The 25,154-nt window shown below is 35.3% G+C and overlaps 1 protein-coding gene across 3 annotated transcripts in view; it reads left to right on the forward strand.

Annotated features, from left to right (window-relative positions):
• The window catches only part of LOC111049921, a 110,335-nt gene that overhangs the window by 52,078 nt on the left and 33,103 nt on the right, over positions 1-25,154 (forward strand). The window contains exon 1 of one of the 3 annotated variants that reach the window (XM_039439026.1): positions 829-1,017. The exons of 1 other annotated variant lie outside the window; for it this stretch is intronic. Coding sequence is in view for 1 of the 2 variants with exons in the window: in XM_022336116.2 (XP_022191808.2) it covers positions 2,994-3,011 (18 nt within the window). In the remaining variant the exon portion in view is untranslated. Of the gene's footprint in view, positions 1-828; positions 1,018-2,765; positions 3,012-25,154 lie in introns of those variants that run through there. One more of the 3 variants, XM_022336116.2, reaches the window with a different exon arrangement.

Here is a 25,154-nt window from a genome sequence, read left to right on the forward strand (position 1 = left end):
GCTTATCATCTCTTATAATATTGTAATATTGAGAGTTGTGTATTTTGTACAAGAGGATTCAGGTTATGAAGAAGAGGAATATGAGGATCACCTTTCGGGAAAAATAATTCATTTAAAAATACTGCCATGTGAACATAGAGCAATAGTTCTGCTTCTCGGTTCATAAACAATAATAGGTCGGATGGACAGAGAGCATGCCCTTAATTCAGACCCTTCATTTTTGCCTATCCAAATTCCTAATAACTCTTTCTTCTAGGGATGAGTTTTCTGTTCACCTCTCTCTTTGTTCTCCTGTTAATTCTCTCTCTGTTCGTCTTCTGCAGTTTTTCATAGATTAACAAAATCTTCAATAGGATGTTTTTGAAATAGGGAAAGCATTGCTGGGAGATACGATGAGATATGAAAGAACGAGTAGGAGTAAAGGTGATGATATGAGTATGCTTGAAAAAGAAGAAGAAGAAAAAGAAAGCATGGAAGAAGAAATAAGAGAGAAGGATATGATATGCTTGATAAACAAGAAGGAAAGAAGTAGTAGAAGAAAAATGAACATAATGAACAAATGATTGAACGGGAAACAGAAGTAAGGGGAATAAGAATTTGGAAGGAGAAAAGATCATAACATATATACCATACAGTCTAACTCACTTGTATTATATGAGCTCTTGATAAGATATATTGAATTATTAATGATAAAGCATTTCACTTTTTTGGCAGTTTGACGACTCGTATGATAATTGTGTCAAGTGGAAACGATTACTGCACTTCAAATTATGTCATTGACTATTAAGAATTATGTCAGTTTTGTATTCAGTTATTACATCCATTTTGTTCCACTAATTTATTATTATATCTTTCACCTGTTTGTAGTGGAGTATTTACATTTTTCACTTCAATGTTGAATGGACCTGATTCAAATTGTTTATAACAATGATTAAACTGTTTATTAGTTAATTTTAATGGTCTGTGCGTGTGTTCTTAGTGAAACAAGAATTCTTCTACAACCAAAATTATTGATTGGTGAGTCATAGAAATTGGAATTATTATTCTAGTATTCGTTATCCATCCTTCAATACTGTAATTTAAGAATTTTATTAATTTTTGAAATTCATCAAATGTTTTTAAATAACTTTGGTCAGTTGAACGATAATCAAATTAAGCTGTTTTAATAATATCTGAAGCAATGTTAATCAAGCACATTGAAATAGCTACACAAAACTTGAAAATACAAAACTTTGCTCATGCAATTGTTGAAAAATTCGGGAGTGATTCATACATTATAAAAAAGGTAATGTAAAATTTCAACTACAAATTTCATTTTCAAACATAACACAGCAAAACAAACAAGACATATAGATGATTCATGAATGAGAAATTATTCTTGTTATGAAATACAGAAGGCAAATCAAATCAAGCTCATAACCAATTTCGAAATTAATTCCAATATTATAGATTACAAGTTGTTTGATTGCTAAGTCTGTGAGTCTGATATGAGTCAGTGACGTTTAAGGCAAATTGGCAAAGTTAGACTCTTCCAGCAACCAAACCATTCGTAATCTAAAATTAGTATATAACAAGTAGTTCTGTGAACAGAGACCTCACGCTGTATTCTCATCCACAAGTACCTGGTGTCACTTGTTTTAAATGTTAACAAACTCAGTTCACGTTTGAATTTGTACTCCTTATATGATATAATTCATCCAGTTCCGTGATAATCTTTCTATCTGATGAAAATTAATTTTTTACAATCAAAAATATTATAATTTCTCCTTCATTATTCAGTTCATTTGTTTATTTTTAATCACCTATTAAATTAGGCTATTGGAAGGTGAGAATATTGATACTAATGGGCACGCATAATAATACCATGGCTGCAAAACAAAATATTGGAACCAAAGACCTTAAAGCTGCGATTAGACCAAAGTTATTAACAAAATGTTAATAACTCAATCCTTATAAAATATATTAAATTGAACATAACTTATCATACACATGATGAAGATGTGTGTTTGTCAACTTCTGTTCAATCTAATAGAATCTTAAAGGATTAAGTTATTAACATTTTGTTAATAACTTTGGTGTAAACCCAGCTTAAAGATTCATACCTCTTCAAGGTCTTTGATTCAAACTATAGACCTTATACAAATACAGTAATAGAATGGCTTCTCCACACATCTGTGTAATCACTTGTCAGCTGTTTTATGATGAATAATTCTATAGTCTGATTTTTACTCTAATATTGGCGTATGAAGGAGGCTCCTTTTTCTTTTTATATTATCCTTGAGATGCAAAATTTCAAAAACCTTGTATATACGTCGACGCGCAATTTAAAAAGGAACATACCTGTCAAATTTCATGAAAATCTATTACCGCGTTTCGCCGTAAGTGCGCAACATATAAACTTATAAACATTTAAAAATTAAGAGAAATGCCAAACCGTCGATTTGAATCGTAGATCTCACTTCGCACGGTCAATTATAGTCAAAGAGGAATGAACTTGTAATTTTTTTCACTAATAATTAAGCTTCTTAGTCTCTAATTGAGCCATGACATACTGATTTAATGCATTTCAAATTCATTTAATTATTCTCTTCACTTGATTTGTTTTCTTCAATTTCCTCCATCAGCCCTCAAAGTTTGACTTATTACTTTGAAAGTTAGAGTACGTTGACTCGGGACACAGGTGACTAAAGAGCAATAATGACTATAACAAACAGTGGCTCAATATTTATACAGTAATCAGTTCAGTTTGCAGCTGTCAGTCAGACTATGAAGGTGCTCACTATTCTAACCTCAAAAATAAGTTGAGATGGAATTATTTTCTCTATTCATCTATTCCCTAGTTTCATGATTGTTGATTGTTAATTTTAGATTATTTTCTTCCCTAGAGATGGATAACAGTTCATTGTTTCCCTCCTGCTTACTTCTTTTCTTGTGAAGTTGGTTGATAAAATGTGTTGTGAGTGTGTATTTTGATTTTTCCAAAAACTTCTACTATGGATATCGTTCAAGAGGTAAGCCCTGGAGACTTGAATATTTACAAGTTATGAATATCACAGAATATCAACTGAGAAATTTATTGAAAAATATTGGAGGAGCGTAATATTGTGTTGCAAAAACTTTCGACTAAGAAGTTTGTAATTATGAGCTTCATAGTCTCAGCACAAATTCAAGCCTAATGTTTACTTAGTCTATGGTCTTAGTCATATGATAAGATATCTTTTCCATGAATTTTATTCAGATTTTCCCTTAGCGAATAATACGTTATAAAAAATAATCACTCCATAAAAATATGTTTATTTATTGACAATAGACACACTTTGGTAAGATTCGACAGCATTATTGATAAAACCTCATGACCTCAAGTAAATTGTCTTAAGATTTTATGGTAGACCTATGTTGATTCCCGATTCACAAATTATTCCCATTAACTTATAATGAGAATTGAAATTCAATTTTAGACTCATACAAGTTAGTATCAGAGACAAAAACAATATTGAGAATTACACTCGTTGAACTCCTTATACTAATTACAAATTATGGTTGATTATTTTCCTCTGTTATATTCAATAGAGTATATTTTTCAGAAAAATGTATGTTTCTTGGAAAAGTATTTGTTCTAACAAAGCAAACTTGTATGGCGGAGTATTTGTCTTACTTTTTTCCAACAACAAAATACGATAAAAATACAACTAGCTTTGTGGAGGTGTGTGCTGGGAACCAATGTAACTGAATTTCATTGCCAGTCTCTCACTCCCATCAACACTCCAACACTGTCTCTCTCTTTTTATTCCCTATTCTCTTCTCTCCTCTCCCTTCCTTCTTACACAGTCTCTCTCTTTTCATTCGCTATTCTTTTTTCCATTCTTCTCTCTCCTCTCTCTTCCTCTTTTTCGCAGCCCAATTTCTTCCGTTACTTTATCGCATTTTTGGATTCTCGTCTCAAACACATTCCGACAAGAAAGTAGGTGGAACGACTCCCGCCTCTGATAAGACACAACATTAGAAACATTTCGAACATCGCGATAGCGTGAGCAAAGGGAAAACGCTTTCCACACCAGGGAAAGTCTGGGAAATTCACTCTTGCTAACGTAGATATAGTGTAGGAGAACGTTTTCCAAGCTGGAAAAATCCTGGGGAATTCAACCCGCCAAACATAGACATAGTGTGTGCGAGAGAGATAAAAGAAACAGAGAGAGAGCCGAGTGAGACATAGAATATATTGCGTGAGAGAGAAAGGAAGAGAGTATTGGTGAGAAAGTAGGAGAGATTATGTTTTCAACGCCGGAAGAATCCTGGGAAATTCACTCTCACGCTTTCCCACAAGAGAGAACAGTATGAGAGAGCTCTCTATCTCAGTAGAGAGAGATAGTTTGGGTGACTGGGAATGTTTTCAGGCAGGAAAGATCATGGAAAATTCACTATTCACTCTCATGATGAGAGAGAAGGAAAAAGTAGATATAGACTAAACACAGAGCATTCTAAGATCAGAAGAAAAGAAATAAAGAGAGAGGACAAGAATAAACAGGATTGATGGAGGAATGAGATGGTAAGGTGGATTTGAAAAAGAAGGAATAAAAATAAGTGATTGTGCAGTGATTTTTCCAATCTCCTTTTTTTCCTTCTGTCATTCTTACTCCTTCCTCTCTTTCTTCTCCTCTCCAATACAAGTGCTAACAAGGAGGTAACAATCATTAAATTCATAACCTTCTCCAAGAAATTGACATTGATAATCATTTTTTTCATATCATGTTCCAAGAATGAATTGACATTGATATTATTATATTATTTTACATTCATATTATCTTTCAAGAATTAAAGTAGACATCGTTATATTTATATTCTCTTCCAAGCATTATTGTTATTAATGTATTCTGACGTCTCCAATTTGTTCACATCAACTATTACAATTTGATATTACTTATTAATAAATTACATATCAAAATTTCTGTTATGAATCTATTATTTTTTCAATTCAATCTTTATAAAGTTCATTAGATGGTCAGTGATTGGCCATATTGTTAGTAGTTGGGAAGCGATTCATTTCGAGTTCATGTTGATAAGTCAACGATACGATAAGTTAAGCTTCATGCACCTGCTACTTCATTTGTAAGGGTAACTATTTCAGAATGTAAACTACTCTAAAAACCATTCATGTTTACTGATGGTTCGGAACCCACCCAAAGCTAAAGGTCTTTAGGTCCAAAGGCAGCTGTGGGTCCACTCATCCCTCATCATTTTGGTAGGGAGTTAGTGGGGAGGATATTTTTAATATTCTTTCCAAAGAATGGACATTGACATGTCCAAATCTCCGCCAATTTATGCAGATGCATAACAATATAATTATCTACAGTTATTATATTACAAATTGATTTTCATGTCATATACAGTTCAATAATTATTTTCTTAGTCTATATTATGTAAATTCATCTATAATTTCGCTGTATTGTAAGCTATTGTATATAAGTGTATAAGCCAGTATATATTGTAATCTACATAAATAAAGTACTCAATCAATCAATCAATCAATCAATCAATCAATCAATCATATCCGTCTTATTATCCGCTCACAAGCCTAGAGCTTATGGAGCATAATACTCAGCAAAAAAGGTATATAATTGATCATGAAAAACTATATTCCAAGTCAGCATATTTACATAGATCTTTATGAATTGTCTTAAAACCCCATTCATTTCCTTGAATGAGGGAATCCAGTATAATTCTCCTTCCAGCCGTCTTCTCCTTCTCCTCCTCCTCCTCCTCTACATCTCATGTTCGTTCTTCATCATCTCATTCTTCTTCTATAATATATATTCTAATTAATGATATTATGGAGAGAAAAATTGGCTCATACATTTATTGGATAGGAAATACACGATTGACGCACTATCACTATTCACTGAACCAATGAAATGATAAAGTTGCAATTTTACATGGATATTGTGAATATAAGCTTATATCAATCCATTACTTATTATTGAATAATTGGAACAAATTTTTTGAATTTGTGTTTCAAAGTTCACGCAACAATAAAAGCCCAACCAAGGAGAGCTCTCTCCAAAGTGATTCCGTAGTGTTATTGATAGCACGAGCGATTGATACTAGACAAATTTTACGAGACAAATGATACATATTTATTTGGCTGATAATATTCAACTTTCATGAAGATTATCCACGTCATTTCGCCAAAATAATAATAAATAATCATTCTATTTCTTGATGTTTCCTGGAAATGAGAAAATTGCATTTTACAACACAAGATTATCGCCGGTTCAAAGCTCGGGTTACCTGCTAGTGTATATATGTTGAAGCTGTTATGTTCCATCAACCATTTCCTTCAACCTATTGTTATTCCGTTGTTCATTCACTCTACCGTATCAGCATTGCTAGAATCGAGAGCATGGCTGTCATCTATGAGGGAAGCTGCCAGTTTGAAGTGAATCTGACCTTAGCACAATTGGTTGATATCAAGGCATCGGGATCAGGAGCGTTATCAGTAAGCACACCTGCTAGAGGCGCTAACATAACAAGTAGGTAGTGCTGGTTCAAAGGGGTGAATTCTGGAATGAGGTGGGATTTTGGGGTGAAGAGGGGTTTTGGGAAGGAGACAGAGTGGGTTGGAATTGGAGTGAGTAGGAATTGGGGTGGAATGGGGGAACAGACACGTACCGTCTACAAACCATTCGCTGTAACCGCAATACCAGTGCCACACTGCTAGACTCGCTACTAAACGCTACAACAAATCATTCTCTATCGCCCTCCTGCTATCTATCTATCTATCTTATCTTCTTCATCTTCTTATTCATCCCCTCCTTCATCTGCTTCTTCTTCTTCCACTTCTTCATCTACTTCTTCTTCCTTCACTCCTTCCTCCACTTTATCTTCCTTTTTTCTCCTTCTTGCTTCTTTTCTTCTTCTTCTTCTTCTCTTTTTTCTTCTCCATTCTTGTCTCTTCTTCTTTCTCTTCTCCTTGTTTCTATTCAACAGGCTAGCCATCTAGTAGACTAGACTAGTAAGTAGTGTAGTTCTTGAGACCAACTGTCTTAAGAGGGTGAAAATATAGATAGCTACACACATAGATCTCATAAATATAGTACAGCTTCTTCGTCTGCTAGTGCCTATTTGATTTACTAATTTATTTATTTACTATTTTACAAAGGCGACTTTCTAGAAGTATTTTAAGCCTGGGTGATGATGATGGGATGAATGATAATACAATGAAGGTAGAGTTATGAATGAATAAGAATTATAGGTTATGCTATTCACTTGAATTGATTTGAGCCACTTTTCAGTCCAGAAATAAACTGGAAATTTTGAATTTGAATATTGGCGATTTGCCTGACTATGGATAATTTATTTACATTGTATTGCTAATTAAGTATTTCGATAGGGCTATTTGTGTTTTTTGATCATAGAAATTACTTGTACCATCTTTTTACTTTTTCATATAAACACAAAGTTTCGAGTACTCATGACATTTCCAAGTGTTAACTGTTCGTTTTTGACGCTTGGAAATGACATGAGTGCTCAAAACTAGTTGTTTTTATATGATAGGGTGGAAACAGGGCTTTGGCAATTTCTAGAATAATAATATATTGCATAGATATATTAACTATATCTTACCAAGACCGCTGGAGCTCGCAACCCATGACCTCGCTCTGTGTTCACACACTCTAAAGATTTCAATTTGTTGCAATTCCTCTGCGAACTCCTCGTTTCACGAGATTCGTGATCGATTCGAATGATAATGTAAAGTTTGCACTTGCCTCCCGACTAACTAATTATGCAGTATGAATAATTGATAATTTCCTTTGATGTATGTAGTGACATCTTCTTCCGATCCTTGTTGAAGGTCGGAGAGAATTCATCAATTGATTTAAATTGACGCAGTTATATTAATCAATTCATCAATTATTGGAAATTCACAGAGGAATATTCATCAATTAAAATTCATGAGGATTATGCTTAAGTATATTTGCAATCCATAGAATCATAGCATAGACATGTTAATTCATAATATCGGGGTACCAAGCTTCGCTCGTTATTTATTTATTGATAAACAGAACACAACTCTTCAAAATGATTGGGGAAGGACTGACAGGCACAGCTCAAAACTGTTTCTTCCCTGGATAGTCCAGAAAGTAGGTTATGTTCCATACACTTGAATTCAGATCCAATTTTCAGTCCGAACATTTGAAAACAGAAATTTACCAATTGAGATTGTTTACAAACCAAATTGAATAACAAAATGACACTTACTAGTCACTTAAAACTTTAAAATTATGATTAATTTGAAAATTTCAAAATATACTCCAATTTATAATGATATACCATGTCATGTCAACAAATCATATTATTTTGATCAAGTCGATTAAAATTTCTAGATAATATTTCTCGTGAGATAAGCTAATTGATTAAAGAGCTGAACATAATTCTGTCTCTCTCCCACACAGGCACACGCATCTTCTGTTATCGAAAAACGATGAAATTATCATCTGTTTTTCCAATTATGAATAATTATTATCCTTTTCATGTCCTTCAGCGAGTTTTGTCAGGGATGAGACCTAGTGCAATCGAATTTTTATATCATAACCCTACTATGTTTTGAATTTCGTGAGAATCGTTATAGCCGTTTTCAAGATCCGTTGAAAATATATAAATATAAACAGAAATTGCTCGCCCAATATAATAAGATTCCTTTTCCTCAGGATCTTCCTGATTAACTGCAATCATATGTTAATCTAACATATCAACATATGTTAATCCCTTCACAGGCGGTATGGGTTCTATTGGAAGGTGAGACCGTCTCATATATTGAAATAAGCGCCCTTCTCACGGCTCTTGCGTTGGAAGGGTGTCTGCTGGAGTACAGCTCTGCTAAAAGGATCTTCAATATGATTGATTTCCTGGTGGTTTGGAAGCTACCAATTATGCAGGTTGCAAAAAGGTGGTGACCCCTGGGTTGGAGAGCTCGCTCAAAACCTCACTGTTGTATTGTAATCTTTGGAACACACAACTTATAATTATATTAATATACGGTACAGAGTTGGTGGAAACTATGAAAGCAGCTTAAATTTTTTTTACAAGTGTAAATTGACAGAAGGTGGTTTCATTGGGGATCCTTCTTGAAATGAAAAATCACTCCCCAAAGACTACAGTGTAGCTTCAAAATTTCTGTCCCTCATTTATGAATACAAACTCATTTTTTCAAATGAGAAAGTTGCCATGTAATACATGATTTCGATACAGAGTTCCAAGAGAAAATGAATGGCAAAGACCGCACATCGATATTTCATCCCATATCAGTTTGTTGATGTGAAAGTTGTAAATCAAATTTGTATTTTTAACCAGCTGAAATAATATGTCAGTGCAGGAAGGCCTGTCTGTGTGATAGCTTCCAAATAGCCTCAGCTGATGTTAAAATGATGAATCAATGAGAAAAATGTTGAAATAAATAATTGCATGTAATGAATTCTTCAGCTGACTGAATGATAAATCAAAACAAATTTTTTGTTATGAACTTCCAATGTTATTTATTTATCCTGAAAAAGGACGCAGCAGTGAGTCAATTTTGTTGTCCAACGAACTTGACCTGTGAAAAGGTTTGAAGAATACGTGTTGAACTGACCGACAGTAACTCTGGACTTCAGAAAGTCGAAAGTGAAAGCTCGCTAACGCTCGTTCAATAAATAATACCAAATTGGCAATAGTCAAACGTGACAATAGGAATACAATCCACATCTCATCACATATAGTCCACAAACAAGTACTTTATAAGTTCTACGATATAGCTAGACAACTACATAGCAGTGATGCAGTTAATCCACACTATTATCATCACATTTTCTCAAGGATTGTGAGTTTTATATAAATCTTATCAACAAATAACGTTCAATGGGATTCAATCAACTCCAGATACCCAGAAGTTACCAAGGTTAGTAAAGTTAGTTAGTTAACTAGATACCTAGTTACCCAGAAGGAACTGCAACAATCGATGTTAGTTCGAAAGACTGTCTGATATCAATTCAATGAGAGAGACAACAGGTTATAACTGGACCAGAAAACTGTGGTGTGGCAAACTTCTTATGTGGTGTGGCAAAAGTGTTGTTTTTGTTTGCAATTCCACAAAATATGCTGTTGAACTCGATTATTCAATTATGATGGTGGAAGAATTTTCAGGATAGGTGTTTTTTGAAGTGCAAGGCGGAAAGAAACTTGATTAGAATAATGAAGAGGGGGATAGAAAGATAAAAGAGAGAAGAAACGAAAGAAGAGAGATAGAAGGAAGTGAGAGAAAGACTGGAAGAAATACAGAGAGAGTAACCTGGATCTTGTAGATGAAGGAGAGAGAAAAAAGTCTCTGGATGGAAAGGGAAGAGAAAGAGAACTGGTGAGCTGGGGAGAATGAGGGAGTGGAAGAGAGAATGAAAATTCGATCATCATTTGATTAGAAAGAGAGATATTCAAAGTGAGAATGAAAGTTAGAAGAAGAGAGGGAAAAGGGACAGTGGGAGGAAAGACTGAGAGAGAGAGAGTGAGGATGAGAGATTGCTAACTAAAGGAACATGGGAAAGGTCAGAGTGTGGAGGAGACAGGAATTGGGAGAGAGAGAGAGTGAGTGAAAGGCATAAAGAGCTTCATTATTTGAGTTGAAGTATAGTGAAGTTGTTGAGTGTAGTGTGACCGTGTGGCCACACAACACAAATTGCACGTTCATTAATTAAGCAATTAGGCACCGGATGAAAAGCACCCGTCTATTTGAATAGCAGCTCAGGCCGCCGCTGTTCAAATCTGACAGAGGAAAAGAGATAGAGAGTGAGTGAGGGTTGGAGTGAGAAGAAGGTTCGATGAGAGGGAACAATGAAAGAGAAAGATGGTTGAAGAGGAAGATAAACTTGTAGAGAAAGATAGTGGAAGAAACGGATAATGAGAGAGAAAAGAAGTAGATTTCTCTGAGGAAGAGAGGAAGTGGGGAAAAGAGAGGAAGGAAGAAGAAGAGAGAGGGAGTTACAGGAGAAGACAGGGTGAGAGTGGTAGTTTTTGGAAGAGAGAGTAAGAACGGAGAGAAACAACAAAAACGTGTGAGGATGACAGAGGAAGAGAGAGGGTGGCAAAGGAAGAGTTGGATGAATAGAGAGACTGAGTAAGAGAAAAAACATAAATGTGGGAGAACAAAGAGGAAGAGGGAGAAAGTGTAAGGGAAGTGTAGAGGGAGGATAAAAGGAAAAGAGTGTGGGAAATGGGCAGAAAGAAATAGTGTGAGAGGGAAAGAGATAGAGGGTGAGTGAGGGTGGAAGAGGGTTGGAGTGAGAAGAAGTTTTGAAGAGAGGGATTCAATGAAAGGGAAAGATGGTTGAAGAGGAAGATAAAATTGTAGAGAAAGTTAGTGAAAGGAACGGAAAATGAGAGAGAAAAGAAGAAGATTCCTCTGAGGAAGAGATTGATTGATTGATTGAGTACTTTATTTATGTAGATTACAATATATACTGTCTTATACACTTATATACAATAGCTTACAATACAGCAAAATTATAGATGAATTACATGATATAGACTAAGAAAATAATTATTGAACTGTATATGATATGAAAAGCAATTTGTAATATAATAACTAAGATAATAATTATATTGTTATGCATCTACATAAATTGGCGGAGCTTTGGACATATCAATGTCCATTCTTCGGAAAGAATATTAAAAATATCCTCCCCACTAACTCTCTACAAAAACGTTAATTTCATTATTTAAACTAAGGATTTATTTATTAATGGAAATATTGTGAAAGTTTTAATCAATATGAATATTAAGAGAGAAAAAAACAGAAAATTGATAAGTTAAAATAATTATATAGGTAGATAAGATCAAATAATTGATTAATAAAATGAAGTAGGCTGAAAGTAGATCAGGGTAATCAACTTTCAGTAATATACAGCAGTATGCAGTGGATAATTGAAATAACATGAGTTATATATATATATATATATTCGTTCTATAACAGGTTTAAAGGTTTGTATTTGTGAGATGGTGGGGGATGGTTGTCATGTGATCGTTCTAGGCCGGACAGTTTCAGTCATTGTTCCAAAAGATGTTTTTTTAAAGTCAGGATGAAGCTCGCTCGGCTCTCGATGGACCTGATAGAAACAGGAAGTGCATTCCATGCACGACAGGCACTGACTAAGAAGGATTTTGTGAAAATAGTAGTTCGATGATTGGGTATCCTTAAAGTACTTTCTCCAGTTCTAGTATGTGAAGCATCTATCCTCCTACCTTCAGAGACAAATTTGAAATCATCTTTAAAATAGTTCGGATTACCGTATTTCAAGATATCTCTAACAAGCTTGACTATTCGAAAAAGCCTCTGATCGGGAAGCTTTAATGTTGAACTAGCAATGTGGGCTGGGGGTGATATGATCATGGCGTTGGAGAGAGTAGACGAAACGTAGACAATAATTTTGGCAACGCTGTAGTTTATCATTCAGAGTGACTTGCATATCGTTAAGAACAGAATTACAATACATTAAATGTGGGAAGATGAGAGATTGAACCAATAATAATTTAATGTTTCTAGGGAGGATATCGTGCATTTTCTTCAATGCATGCATGGCTGAGAATACCTTTTTACAAGTTTTGTTCACTTGTTCTGACCAGTCAAGAGTATTATTCATAATAATGCCTAAATTTTTAACTGAGCTACAGTAAGGAATGTCAGTACCGTCTACACTAATTTTGTGAATCGATTCAAGGTCAATATTGTTTATAAGACGAGAATATCCAATTATAATGGGTTGTGTTGTGATGGGATTAATCTTAAGGCCATTTTTCTTTGTCCATTCCACTATCGAATTGATATCCTAATCATTATTCCAACTGTTTCATTAATTTTTGTTATGGGACAGCTTAAATAGATTTGAAGGTCGTCTGCATAAGTATGGAAACAGGAGAATTTGATAATGGAAGAAAGGTCATTAGCATACAAAGTGAAGAGGAGAGGGCCTAAAATTGAACCTTGTGGTACTCCATGCATAACGTTTTTCCAAGTAGACTTTTTGTCACCGACAGATACACATTGTTTCCTACCTAATAGATAGGATTTAAACCAAACTAACGAGTTGTGACTGAAACCAAGAATAGCCAACTTATTCAGAAGGACTGAAATGGGACTGAAAGGACTCAAATGCTTTAGAAAAATCGAATAGGGTGAGGATGATGCATTTTCTTTGGTCCATAGTGTCACGTTATTTTTTATAATTAATAACGATTAGCCTCCTGCTTGGCATCAATCGGTAGAGCATGAGAATTATTTCAATAATTATAAAATCTGGTCGTGGTTTTACTAGGATATAATCTCACTAAAATCTTCATAGGCCCAGACATGAGCTTTCACAATAATACTGATAATTTATAAAAATACATATATATATATATATATATATATATATTATATATATATATATATATATATATAAAACTTATATCCTATAGTATTGAGGGATAAATGAATCGTACACCATAAAAAAATTTGATACATATATTAACAAATATCTCAAAAAATAAGTCAAAACAAAAATATGTAGAGTGACCGAAATATAGTATAACAAGAAACGAAATCAATAAAATATCACAGGTTGATATTATTCTTTAAGTTCTATAGCACGAAACGCTACCATGTGCTTTCATTTCATGATCATATGCATTTATTTGCATGTAGCTTCGATATCAACTTGCTGATACTTGTCAACTTGGACAATTCTATTTCAAATATAAATTTCTTAAATCAGAGCATGATAAATTGACAAACTAATAATCCAAATATATATTAAATTCTATGGTTTCCAATAGATTTCTTTATAATAAATATTTTTTTTATCTCAGGGTGCGAGATTCGGCACCTGACGGAATAGATAGATCAATTCATCTAGAATCTGATTCATTCTGAATCAGAGATACATTATATTATCGCAATTATATTATAGAAATTAATGATCATATGAACATTGTATTATCAGCCTAGAACTTAGTATTCTTTGATTGATGTATCTTTTGATATATGGATTGACTCATTACTATCTAATAAAATACCTTTTATACTATCTTTAAACTTGCGCAAGTATTTTTACCAATTTCTTAATTTATAAAACCCTTTCGACGAGCTAGCTTTGATTTGTTATTTCATTTCGAAGCACTGAGGGCGCCCTATCACTATTTCAAATATTATTCACTCACGTGCTGGAATTTTCTATGAGCTGCTGATGGCTATCCAAACTCCTGGTGGTCCTGGATTATTTGTAGCCAAAGTCGTCTCTTCCAAGGGATTAAAAATTATTTAAATGACTCTTGCTTTACAATAGCTTCACAAAGTCTTATGAGAAAATGTAGTAATTCAATTTAACTTTAAGTTATTAAAAGGTACAGTAAGATATTGCGCTCTATAATTTTTGGTGACATCTCATGGTGGTGGTTGGCAGGCAAGTGGGGAAGTTCTCTTTTCTAATTTACAATTTTCATTTCCGATTTCCAAATTTACATAAAATTTAAATAATCTGTTCCTCCGCCATTCATGGCTCAAATAGACCGTACCAAACTATAAAATTATTACTTATGTTACATCTTTAATAATTTATTTGCCTTCAGGCTGTATCCAAAACATAAACTGTACAACAATAATTCATAAATTCTTATCATTTGTAGAAATATATACAAATATATTTGAATCGGCTCACTATTACCGCCTATCAATTGCTACCATTTGATTGGTGCATGCAAATTATCATAGTATTTATGCGCCTAGGAACCTCCTACTTCCTTAATACATTTAATTATTTTTGTCTGGGTTTTTTTAATACGTTTTTTACATGCAAAGTAATTTTTTACAGATTATAGGTTGTTTCTCATATTACAATAATTAGCCACGTGGAACCTTTGGTTCCTCAAGTTGAATACTGTTTCGTTACAATAAGTTTCTGCCAAGGTGTTTGGTCAGATTCTACGTTATGCGACTCGGTCGATCATTAGGTCGCCAATCAATAGATGTTTTACGCCTAACCTCAAATTTTCAATATTTTATATAATATTATATAGGTAGCAAAAATTATTTTCATTTCTATTCGGCTGTTGTAAATTTAGCCATGATGCTTGATATTATCTAATCTTTAAGCATTATCATCTTTGGCGATATTAGCCTATTATTCCATTTAGACCTATAAATTTCTTCAAATAGGAATTTTTATTTATCCATCCGAATTTCAAACGTTACAATAGCTAACCTTATATCATCAGTGACACGGAGCAGAGCTGTTTCAGTTGAATGGAATTTTCTAAAGCCTGATTGAAAGTTATGAAGTTTACTATTGTTGTCTAGAAATTTTACAACTTGAGCATGAATGAGTCTTTCTAGCACTTTGGACAATGCAGGTAAAATACTGATTGGTCTAAAATCCTCAACTTTATTGGGTGATGGAACTTTAGAGGGCGAACCAGAGCAAACTTCCAGTTTTCAGGGAAAATGCCTTCTTCAAGTGACTTGTTGAGAATGTATGTAATGGTTGGTAAAACAGCAAATAACATTTTCTTGATAAATTTAATAGGAATTTTGTCAACACCCGTAGCATTACTATGAATACGTTGAATTGTTCTGAAAGTGTCTTCTTCTGAGATTGGATGGAAATGAAATTGATCAGTAATTGGTAAATCTAAGTTTGTAACCTGCTCTTCAAGATCATCGATATGATTAGCAATGACAACTTCGTCGCGGTTGTTAGAGTGTGAAACAAAATGGTCATTTATATTGTTGAATGGTAAGTCAATTTGTGGATTCGATTTCTGTTTGCCAAGCCCGAATTCTTTTATTCCCTGCCAAAGTGATTTAGAGTCTTGTCTGTTGTTTGTCATAAACGAATTCAAGTACCTAATCTTTGAGTTCAATAATTCCTGTTTAACTCTATTTCTAAGGCTCCTATACTCTATCAAACTGTCCAAGTCAAATGTCTTTTTTAAATTTTCTATGTGCTTTGTCTCTACGTCCCATCATCTTAAGTATGTCTTCAGTCATCCACGGTACTCGTCGTTTTCTATTAATTCTCCTTGTCACATAAGGTGCATGTTTGTCATACAAAGTCAAAGTCCAATTCTCGAAAGTCTTGAGCATGTCATCAACTGAGGGTAATGCTTCAATTCGATGCCATGGAGTCTGAGCCACATCAGTCAGGAAGGCGGCTTCATCAAAGTTTTTGAAGTCTCTATAAGTGATAATTTTTCTGTTCTGGCTTGGATATATTATGGGAAAGTACACAGTAGATCAAATCATGTCTAGAAATAGCTGGGACTGAGATTTGGCCTGCTCGAACAACCTCATTGGGATCACTAACAATGAGAAGGTCAATGAGTGTGTCTGATTCATTAGTATGATGAGTTGGATCGAGAGGTAAAATAGTCATGTTTAGGCATTGGAAAATTGTAGTCAGTTGAAAGTAGTCAAAGTTCCGATTTGTCATGTTCAAGTCGGTGTTCATATCCCCCATAACTAGTATACGGTTATAACAAGGCATAAGAGAAAGCAAGGCACTTTCGAAATCTGTGAAATGACCTATTTTTGGTGGGTGATAACAGATACCAACGAGTAATTATCAGTACTAGATAGGATAATTCAAGTAGCATAAACTCTGGTCTGGAACAATACTCTTGTTTAGATGTGATTAAAACTTTTGTTTTGATACCATCTTTCACATAAATTGCTACACCCCCACAAGCTTTATTTAATCTATCATTTCGGAAAAGATTATATCCAGGCAAAGCAACAAAATTTGATGGAATACTAGGCTTCAAAAATGATTCGGAAATTCCGATTATATTGAAGTCCTGAAAACGGAAGATTGCTCTGAGTTCATCAATGTGGCAGCTGAGGGATTGTACGTTAAGGTGAGCAGCCTTGAAAAGTTTTTTGAAAGAGTGGAGCTTATTTGCTAGAAACATACCTGCGTCATTATTACTATTATTGAAATAATCATACCTACTTGAGGGCTAGCGAGCTGACGTGTCAGTGAGAGGCATCATGGAAGCAGCAGACCAATCGTGAACCGACCTCAGAACGACACATGACGGGGAAAATGGGGATGAAACTGATAAAACTTAACCTAAATGAAAAAGTCTCTTGATTCGAGTGCATTCAGTATGCCTTGGCAGTTCGGCTCCCTTCACTATTTATAGCACTAGTTCAAAAAATTCACTAAACACAATAAGATGTAGATGTGTTGAGTTCCGGTGATGAATAATCCTAATGGTGAATAAGATGAAGATTGAGGAAGAACTTGTAGTGGGAGATCTAGTCCAAGTGGAGATAGAGCGAGTAGGTATCCGGTAGTGGAAGAATCGGGTCCAAGTGGAGGTAGAGCGAGATTCAGATTCAGATTCAGATTCAGATTCCTTTATTCATGTCAGAGTCCAGCAGATAATCCAATGTGGTGGGCAGTTTGCAGTGGTAGATGCTGATGGGAGCGAGCAGGTGGGGGTGCGAGAGAGAGCCAGGGCGGCGGCAAGAGAGAGCGCGTGCGAGAAGTCACAGGAACCAGGTCTGAAAACAGGAAGAAAACTCCAGCAGAAACACAGCAGAAAAAGGTACAGAAAGTATATGAAAATCATTAAGAGGATAGACAATTAAAAGAGATTGTACAGAGAGATGGAAAATAAGAACGAGAAATATGAATCAGTAGATTGATTTAAAATTGCAGTTGACGGTTGTTAGAGAGAAGAATGTGAAGAGAGGACTAAGCTGTGTGAGAATACACATAGATTATGTAAGATTATTGTCTAAAAAGGTGGATGAAGAGAGAGATATTAGAAGAAAGTAGTAAATATCCGGTGCATAAAATGAGGTAGATAATAAGAAAATGAAATTGGAGGGATGAGAAAAACCGAAGGATAGAGAGAGGGAGTGAGTAAGAGAGAGCGAAGGGATTGATACAGATAGCATAGAGTACGGTGTTAATGATCTGGTATAGAAATGAAGTAAGCATGTCCATATTATTAAAAATATACAGTATAACTAGTTTTGAGCATGAATTGAGCTAATTTGCAGGGAGGTCAGAATGAGAAGAGGTAGGAAGAGAAGAAATAATAGAAGTTACTGACAGGTAATACTGCATATAAGAAAACAGAATAACGAATATATAAATAGAATACGCGAATAGAAGGTTGGAATGTGACTATGGTGAAAATCACAATAGAAGTGCCAATCATAAGTTTACCGTCTTTATTACAATGACTGTTATTCTGTTATTGTTGTCAATTCCACGAAAAGTCAACTTGAATCCTGCTGTAAGTTTACTATACACACTAGTAATATACATGTGGAGACTGGATTCAGGCTTTGTTGATAAACAGAAATGAATTTAATAGATTATGGATTGACAATGAACTGAGATGAGGAAGAAGCGTTATAAACTCAGCAATTCGAAATAGGTTATAAGTAGTATAAAAAGGGGGACTCTGGGACACAAGTGTCCCAGAGTCCCCCTTCACCTCAAGGTCACCCAAGCCTACCAAACAAAACCTCAAGGTCACCCAAGTCAACCAAACCTAACCTCAAGGTCACCCAAGTTGACCAAACCTAACATAAAAAAAAACCTTGAGGTTAGGTTTGGTTGACTTGGGTGACCTTGAGGTTAGGTTTGGTCAACTTGGGTGACCTTGAGGTTAGGTTTGGTTGACTTGGGTGACCTTGAGGTTAGGTTTGGTCGACTTGGGTGACCTTGAGGTTAGGTTTGATAGGCTTGGGTGACCTTGAGGTGAAGACTTTTGAGGCTTTTGAAGGCTTTGGTGACCTTGAGGTGACCTTTTTATACTACTGTTATAAATGTATTATTAAAGTGAACTTAGGTTTTGGAGCAATTTTCATAATTTTATCAGCAGTGGAAAAGGTTCTATTTTTGTACTATGCTATTGTTAGATAAAAAGTGAAACATTGGATTAGCTGGAAACATCATTCGGTTATGTCTAATGGAATACTAGTTTCCTGATTGAGTATTGGATGATTCAATCAGTAAAAATGTTTCAGTATACTTGATGAATAATTGCTATAACTAAGTTGATATAGATTTATTCCAGTTATATTTTTTCCATGAAAACAGTATTATATATTATGTTCAAAAAAGCAAAAATTAATTTTAAGATTCGTAAACATAGAATCCAGTTATATTTTTTCTATGAAAACAGTATTATATATGTTCAAAAAAGCAAAAATTAATTTTAAGATTCGTAAACATAGAATCCAGTTATATTTTTTCCATGAAAACAGTATTATATATGTTCAAATAGCAAAAATTAATTTGGTAAAAATGGTATCTATAGGGCAATTGTCCAACAAAAAATAAAAGACTGAAAAAATGAAAAGAGAGGAGAGTGATGATTACATGAAGAGGCACAATTGAAATAATGAGAGCAAGATATGACGTGCCAACACCGTGAAGTGTTTACTGGAGGTCGGCAAGACGTTCGGCGGTGTAGATGCGTCATCCAGGTCCCTCTCCGACTGCGTACTTGATGCGGACATCGACTGTCCACGTGTTTCTTATCCCGTACTTGTTTGCTACTGCGTTCAAGAGTGCCAGTCGGTATTTCATCAAGTCCTCCCTCACGGTGATGCCAGTGTTCTTGAGCATCCACTTGGCTGCGAACACCCTCTGCCTTGTCCGGTAGCTGTCGAACCTCACAATGATGGGACGATGACGCTCCTTGCCGGCTGCTCTGCCCATGTCATGACCTGGCTGCTGGATTGGTCCCACTCGATGCAAATGATGAATGTCGTCGATCTTCAACTCCACGTTCAGCTTCTCCTTGCAGACTCGCTGAAGAATCTGGTCGGTGGACTCCCCCTTGGTCTCCGGAATTCCAAAGAATCGCAGGCAGGTACGGCGACCATATTGTTCAAGATCGTCGATCTTTAATTCTGTCTCCTTCTCAATTGCTGCCATCCTCTGCCGAAGTTCATTATTCTCACCCTGCAATCAATCCAATTCGGATTGGAAGAAGGAGAAAGCCTCTGCGACAGCTTGGTTTACTTCCTTGTTTATCCTCTGTAGTATTTCGTCGGCCAGTTGCGTTGTGTCTTGACAGGGAGGGGTCGTTGACACATGTACCGTTGCACGCCTACCTGCCTTTTGTGTGGGAGTTTCCTGCTTCTTACCATTGCTCTTCACCATGTTGCAATAGATAAACCAAACTGTGGTCAAACTAATTGGAGGTAATGTAATACTATTTATTGTAATTACTGCGTAATTACAATGAAAATCAGACTTTTAAAAATATTTTATTAAACTATGTGAAAAAACTTAATGCACTAATGTAAAGCTCAAATCGATTTTAACAAGATAACCCTACAAAATAACGCTTTTCAACGGAGCCGAACTGCACACATGTTCACTCACTGACCATCAGAGGGACAGAGGGACAGAGAGGAAGTGAGGAAAAGAGAGGAAGGAAGAAGAAGAGAAAGGAAGTTACAGGAGATGACAGGGTGAGAATAAGAGTTTTTGGAAGAGCTTACTCTCTCTTCCGGAGAGAAACAACAAAAACGTGTGAGGATGACAGAGCGTGGCAAAGAAGGAGTTGGATGAATAGACAGACTGAGTAAGAGAAAACGAATATAAAAGTGGGAGAACAACGAGAAAGAGGGAGAAAGTGTAAGGGAAGTGTAGAGGGATGATAAAAGGAAAAGAGTGTGAGAAATGGGCAGAAAGAAATAGTGTGAGAGGGAATTGGATAAAAAGAAGGGTAAGGAAAATAGAGGGAGGGAGAACGAAATGGAAGAGAGAGAGAATAAGAATGATGTGTTGGGAATTAGGAACAAGAAAATAGAGCGTTCAGTGGAAGGAAGGAATTATGGAAAACCTGGGAGGATCTGGGTGATAAGAGAGAGAGTAGGAAGAGGAAAAGAAGGTAAAAAGGTGTATAAAGTTGAAGGGGTAGATCTAGTGGATGATGGAGCAATGGAAATATTATGAGAATGGGAAGAGAGAAAATCAATACGAAGAAAATAGATGAGATGAGAATGAAGAAATTAGAAGGGTTAGATGAAGTGGAATAGAGAGTGGAAGTGAGAAGAGAACAAAACGAGGAAGCAGAAAAAATTATGTAAAATTTATCAACCCTTTATGTTTGAATTCCTCTCTTTAATTTGTTGTCTTCATGAATTGATATATCTAACCTAATAATTATATAATACTGTATTCGCTAGTCATTGGTTTGAAAGGTTCTCATCCCAAAAAATGGTGTCTTCAAGCTTCAAGCCGCAATTAGCCAATGAGAATGCGTTTTCAAATGGGCGAGTACTAAAAAATGGTGGCTCGCATGGTAAGTGTGCTAGCTGTTCAAAGTGTGCAAGTGTGGCAAAGTGAATGACAGTTGACTTCCAAATCACTTGTTCTATTCATTCAAATGAATTAAAAGGAATTAAATGAATCGTCAATGATAGAGGACGGAGAAGGATGAGAAGAAGGGAGAAGTGACAAAATGTTTAGGAGAAAACAGTGATGATTGAGCTGTAGCGTATGTAAAAAAATAGCATAAGAAGATATCCAATGATATAGGGCAGTTATGGTCCAAATTTCACTGTCATCTCAACCGATAGTCCCTGTATTTCTTTTTTGTAAAGCTATGTAACGCTGGTAGTCCCTCATACTTACAGAGACTCTATAATCAGTCACTGTACTCTACAGTGTCTTATTTACAGTCACTGTAGTCATACAGTGTCGTTCTTATACTCTCACCCTAACAACACAGTAATAATAGACAGTGGTCGAAAGTAAATTGAGTTAACAAAAAATCATCTGTGTGAAATATGGAACATGAACGACCTTTACCATATGATATATGTTTTCATGCTATCTTTTCGCTATGGTAATTTATATAATTATATATATATATATATATAAATTTATATTTGTGTTTGTGTGTTAGTTTGTCTATTTGTGAGTTTGTTTGTTCCTATAGACTCGAAAACTACTTGACAAAACGGCATGGAACTTTGAGAATATGTTGTGTGAATATTGGGGATGGTTTCTGACCAGAAATTTTAATAGGGGGGCTAATAATTATTTATTCAATCATTCAGAATAATTACACAACTTACAGAAAAGTACCACAGGCTTATAAGCCCAAAACGGTTCCAATTCTAATTTATACAACAGTCCAAATTATCAATTATTAATCCATTTTATAGACCCATGTTTTCGAAATTTTCGGCTGAGCGGCTACCAAAGAACGAAAAGATGATCATGATTCAAGATCATGTTGTGATAATATGATTTTTTTAGCATCTAAACTTACCAGCTGTAATTAACAAGTCACTCTGTGATACAATTGTTCACTGGTATTAAAACGGTAGTTTTAAGCACATAGGAAGTCCGTATTTGAGATGTAAATGAAAATATCGATTGTCAGATGAATTTCATAATTCACCAAATGAAGTCAAGTGTGACATGAGATACATTGACTTTTTGGCGGTACGAAGTTCGCCGGGTAAGCTAGTACTAAATAAATGTAGGAGCAATCGATACAATAGGAATGGGAAATCACCCATGAATTCAATTTTATCATATATGCTAAATTGCACATAATTATTTGGAATTTTGCCCATGAGTTTTAATCAATGAATATCCATGTGTCAATCTTAATTGATGAATACACCTTTGACCTTTAGAAAAGATCGAATCAGTACAACTCCACTCCCTATATCAAAGGGAAGAATCATTTCATTTTGCATAATTATCCAGCCTGGAAGCTAGTGCAACCTTTCACATTTGACTCGATCATGATTTGCATCACACGTCACACCAGGGTATCGCAGACAAATTGAAATCTTCAATTATTCATAACCTCGTTCATGCCGGTCATGTCTATTGAATATAGCTCTCATTCTGCTGTGCTCTAGTTCACAGTACGTACTTGGTTAATGGCTTCGTGATAATTATATCGGACAAGCATACAGAGTTGTATGTTTAATATTATTTGGCATGTAACATTATGTACAAAAGGGGAAAGAAGAAGAATAAAGGGAGAAGCGAATAGGATATGAGTAATTAATGATAATATAATAGGGATAGCATAAGAGGATAAAGGAAATGAGGAATGAAAGAGAGAAGCAAAGTAGGGAATAAAATATTTCAGCAAAGTATTAATATTCTTTATTGTAGGGAGCTATAAAAGGATTGGCTCTGATAAAGAGCGGGGTTAGTATTTTAGGTATCTCTTGTCACATAACCCATGCACCTATGAATGATAGCGAGAAAAAAGATATTATGAGAAAAAGAAGGAGGAAAGTGTATAGAAGAATAAAGAGAAAATAATATGTGTTATAAGTTATCATAGCTACAGCTACAATTTAAAATCACACTATGTGAATAACGTGAAAATGTGTTATTTAATGTTTGTGAATAATTTTTCAATTGCTTGGAATATTATCATATAATATTATGCTCATGTTTGATGTGAATGATGCTATCTGCATTAGTGCATATTGGATGAATAGGAAGCTCGTGAATACAAGAATACTATTTCCATGCCCTCAGACATCAGATATAAACAGCTCTTCTCATTATTACGAAGAAATAACTGAGCAATGATGAGAGATGTTACTTACTTACTCACTTACGAAGCGCTACAGCCATGCGTGGACCTTGGCCTCCTCAGCAATTCGCCTCCATTCATCTCTCTGATTAGCCAGTCTCCTCCAGCTCCTCACTCCTTGGCACGCTAGATCTTTTTCCTCATCCTGCAGCCAACGTGTTCTCGGGCGACCTCTTTTCCTCGTTCCTTCCATTCTTCCAACAAGCATCTGCCTCTGCATCCTATTATTCTCCATTCTTTGGACATGTCCCAGCCAGCTGATTCTTCTAGACTTTATGAATCGTACTATATCATTTCCACGCAGAATTTTACTTATCTCCACATTGCTTCTGATTCTCCACTCTTTATTTTCGCATATGAGACCATGAATTCTTCTCTTCACTTTTCTTTCGAAAATCCTCAATGCGTTCATATTTTGGGAGTTGAGAACCCAAGTTTCACAGCCGTATGTCACTACCGGTCTTATAAGTGTTTGATATAGTTTCACACTCGTGCATCTTGATATTAGTCTAGACTTCATTAAACTTCTATTTGCAAATTAAGCTCTGTTCCCCTGATCAATTCTCTTTTCAATTTCCTGACTCAGGTTATTGCTTACATTTAGTTCAGTTCCAAGGTAAGAAAAACTCTCCACACTTTCAAATTTAAATCCTTCAACTCCAAAATCTTGTGCTGCTCGTCTTGCCAGCGATGAGGTCATCTTCATATACTTGGTCTTGTAACTTCAAGACCTATAGTATGTCCTTCTTTTTCCAGAGTTAAAAAAGCTTCCTTCAGAGCTGCTGAATTTCGAGCCACCAACGCAATGTCATCAGCATAGGCTAAACCTTGCTTGGATTTAAACAGGTTGTTCCCTGTGAGTTCTAATTCTTGGACAACTTTGTGCAGTGCTAAGTTGAAAAGTAGTGCTGACAATGCATCACCCTGTCTAACCCCTTGCTCTATTTGGAATGCTCTGCTCGTTTTTCTTCCAACAATTACCTTGGCATGATTATTTGACAGGATCATGGACGCCAGTATTATTAGTTTTCTAGGGAAACCAAAACTTTCCAGGGCTTCTAGTAGGTTTTTAATTTTCAGAGTCAAATGCCTGTTTGAAATCGACGAAAAGGATGTACAAATTAACATTGTATTCTATGCATTTTTCCATTAGTTGGCGTATAGCAAAAATTTGGTCAGTTGTTCCCCTTCCTGGTCGAAACCCACACTGATACTCGCCAACGATTCATTCTGATAATGGGCTCATTCTTCTCAGAAGGATGGAGGATAATATCTTGTAGGCAACATTCAACAAAGTAATCCCTCGATAGTTGCTACATATCAGTTTCTCTCCTTTTTTATAAATTGGACAGATAAGACCCATTTTCCATTCTTTAGGCATCTCTTCTTTTCTCCATTTCATCAGAATCAGCTTGTATATTTTGTCAATCACCTTATCTCCTGCATTTTTTAACATCCCAGCAGTAATAGAGTCTTCCACTGGGGACTTACAGTTCTTCTGCTTTTGTACTGCTTCTATGACTTATTCTCTAGTGGGGTTT

This window comes from Nilaparvata lugens, chromosome 12 (genome assembly GCF_014356525.2).
Source record: "Nilaparvata lugens isolate BPH chromosome 12, ASM1435652v1, whole genome shotgun sequence".
NCBI lineage: Eukaryota > Metazoa > Arthropoda > Insecta > Hemiptera > Delphacidae > Nilaparvata > Nilaparvata lugens.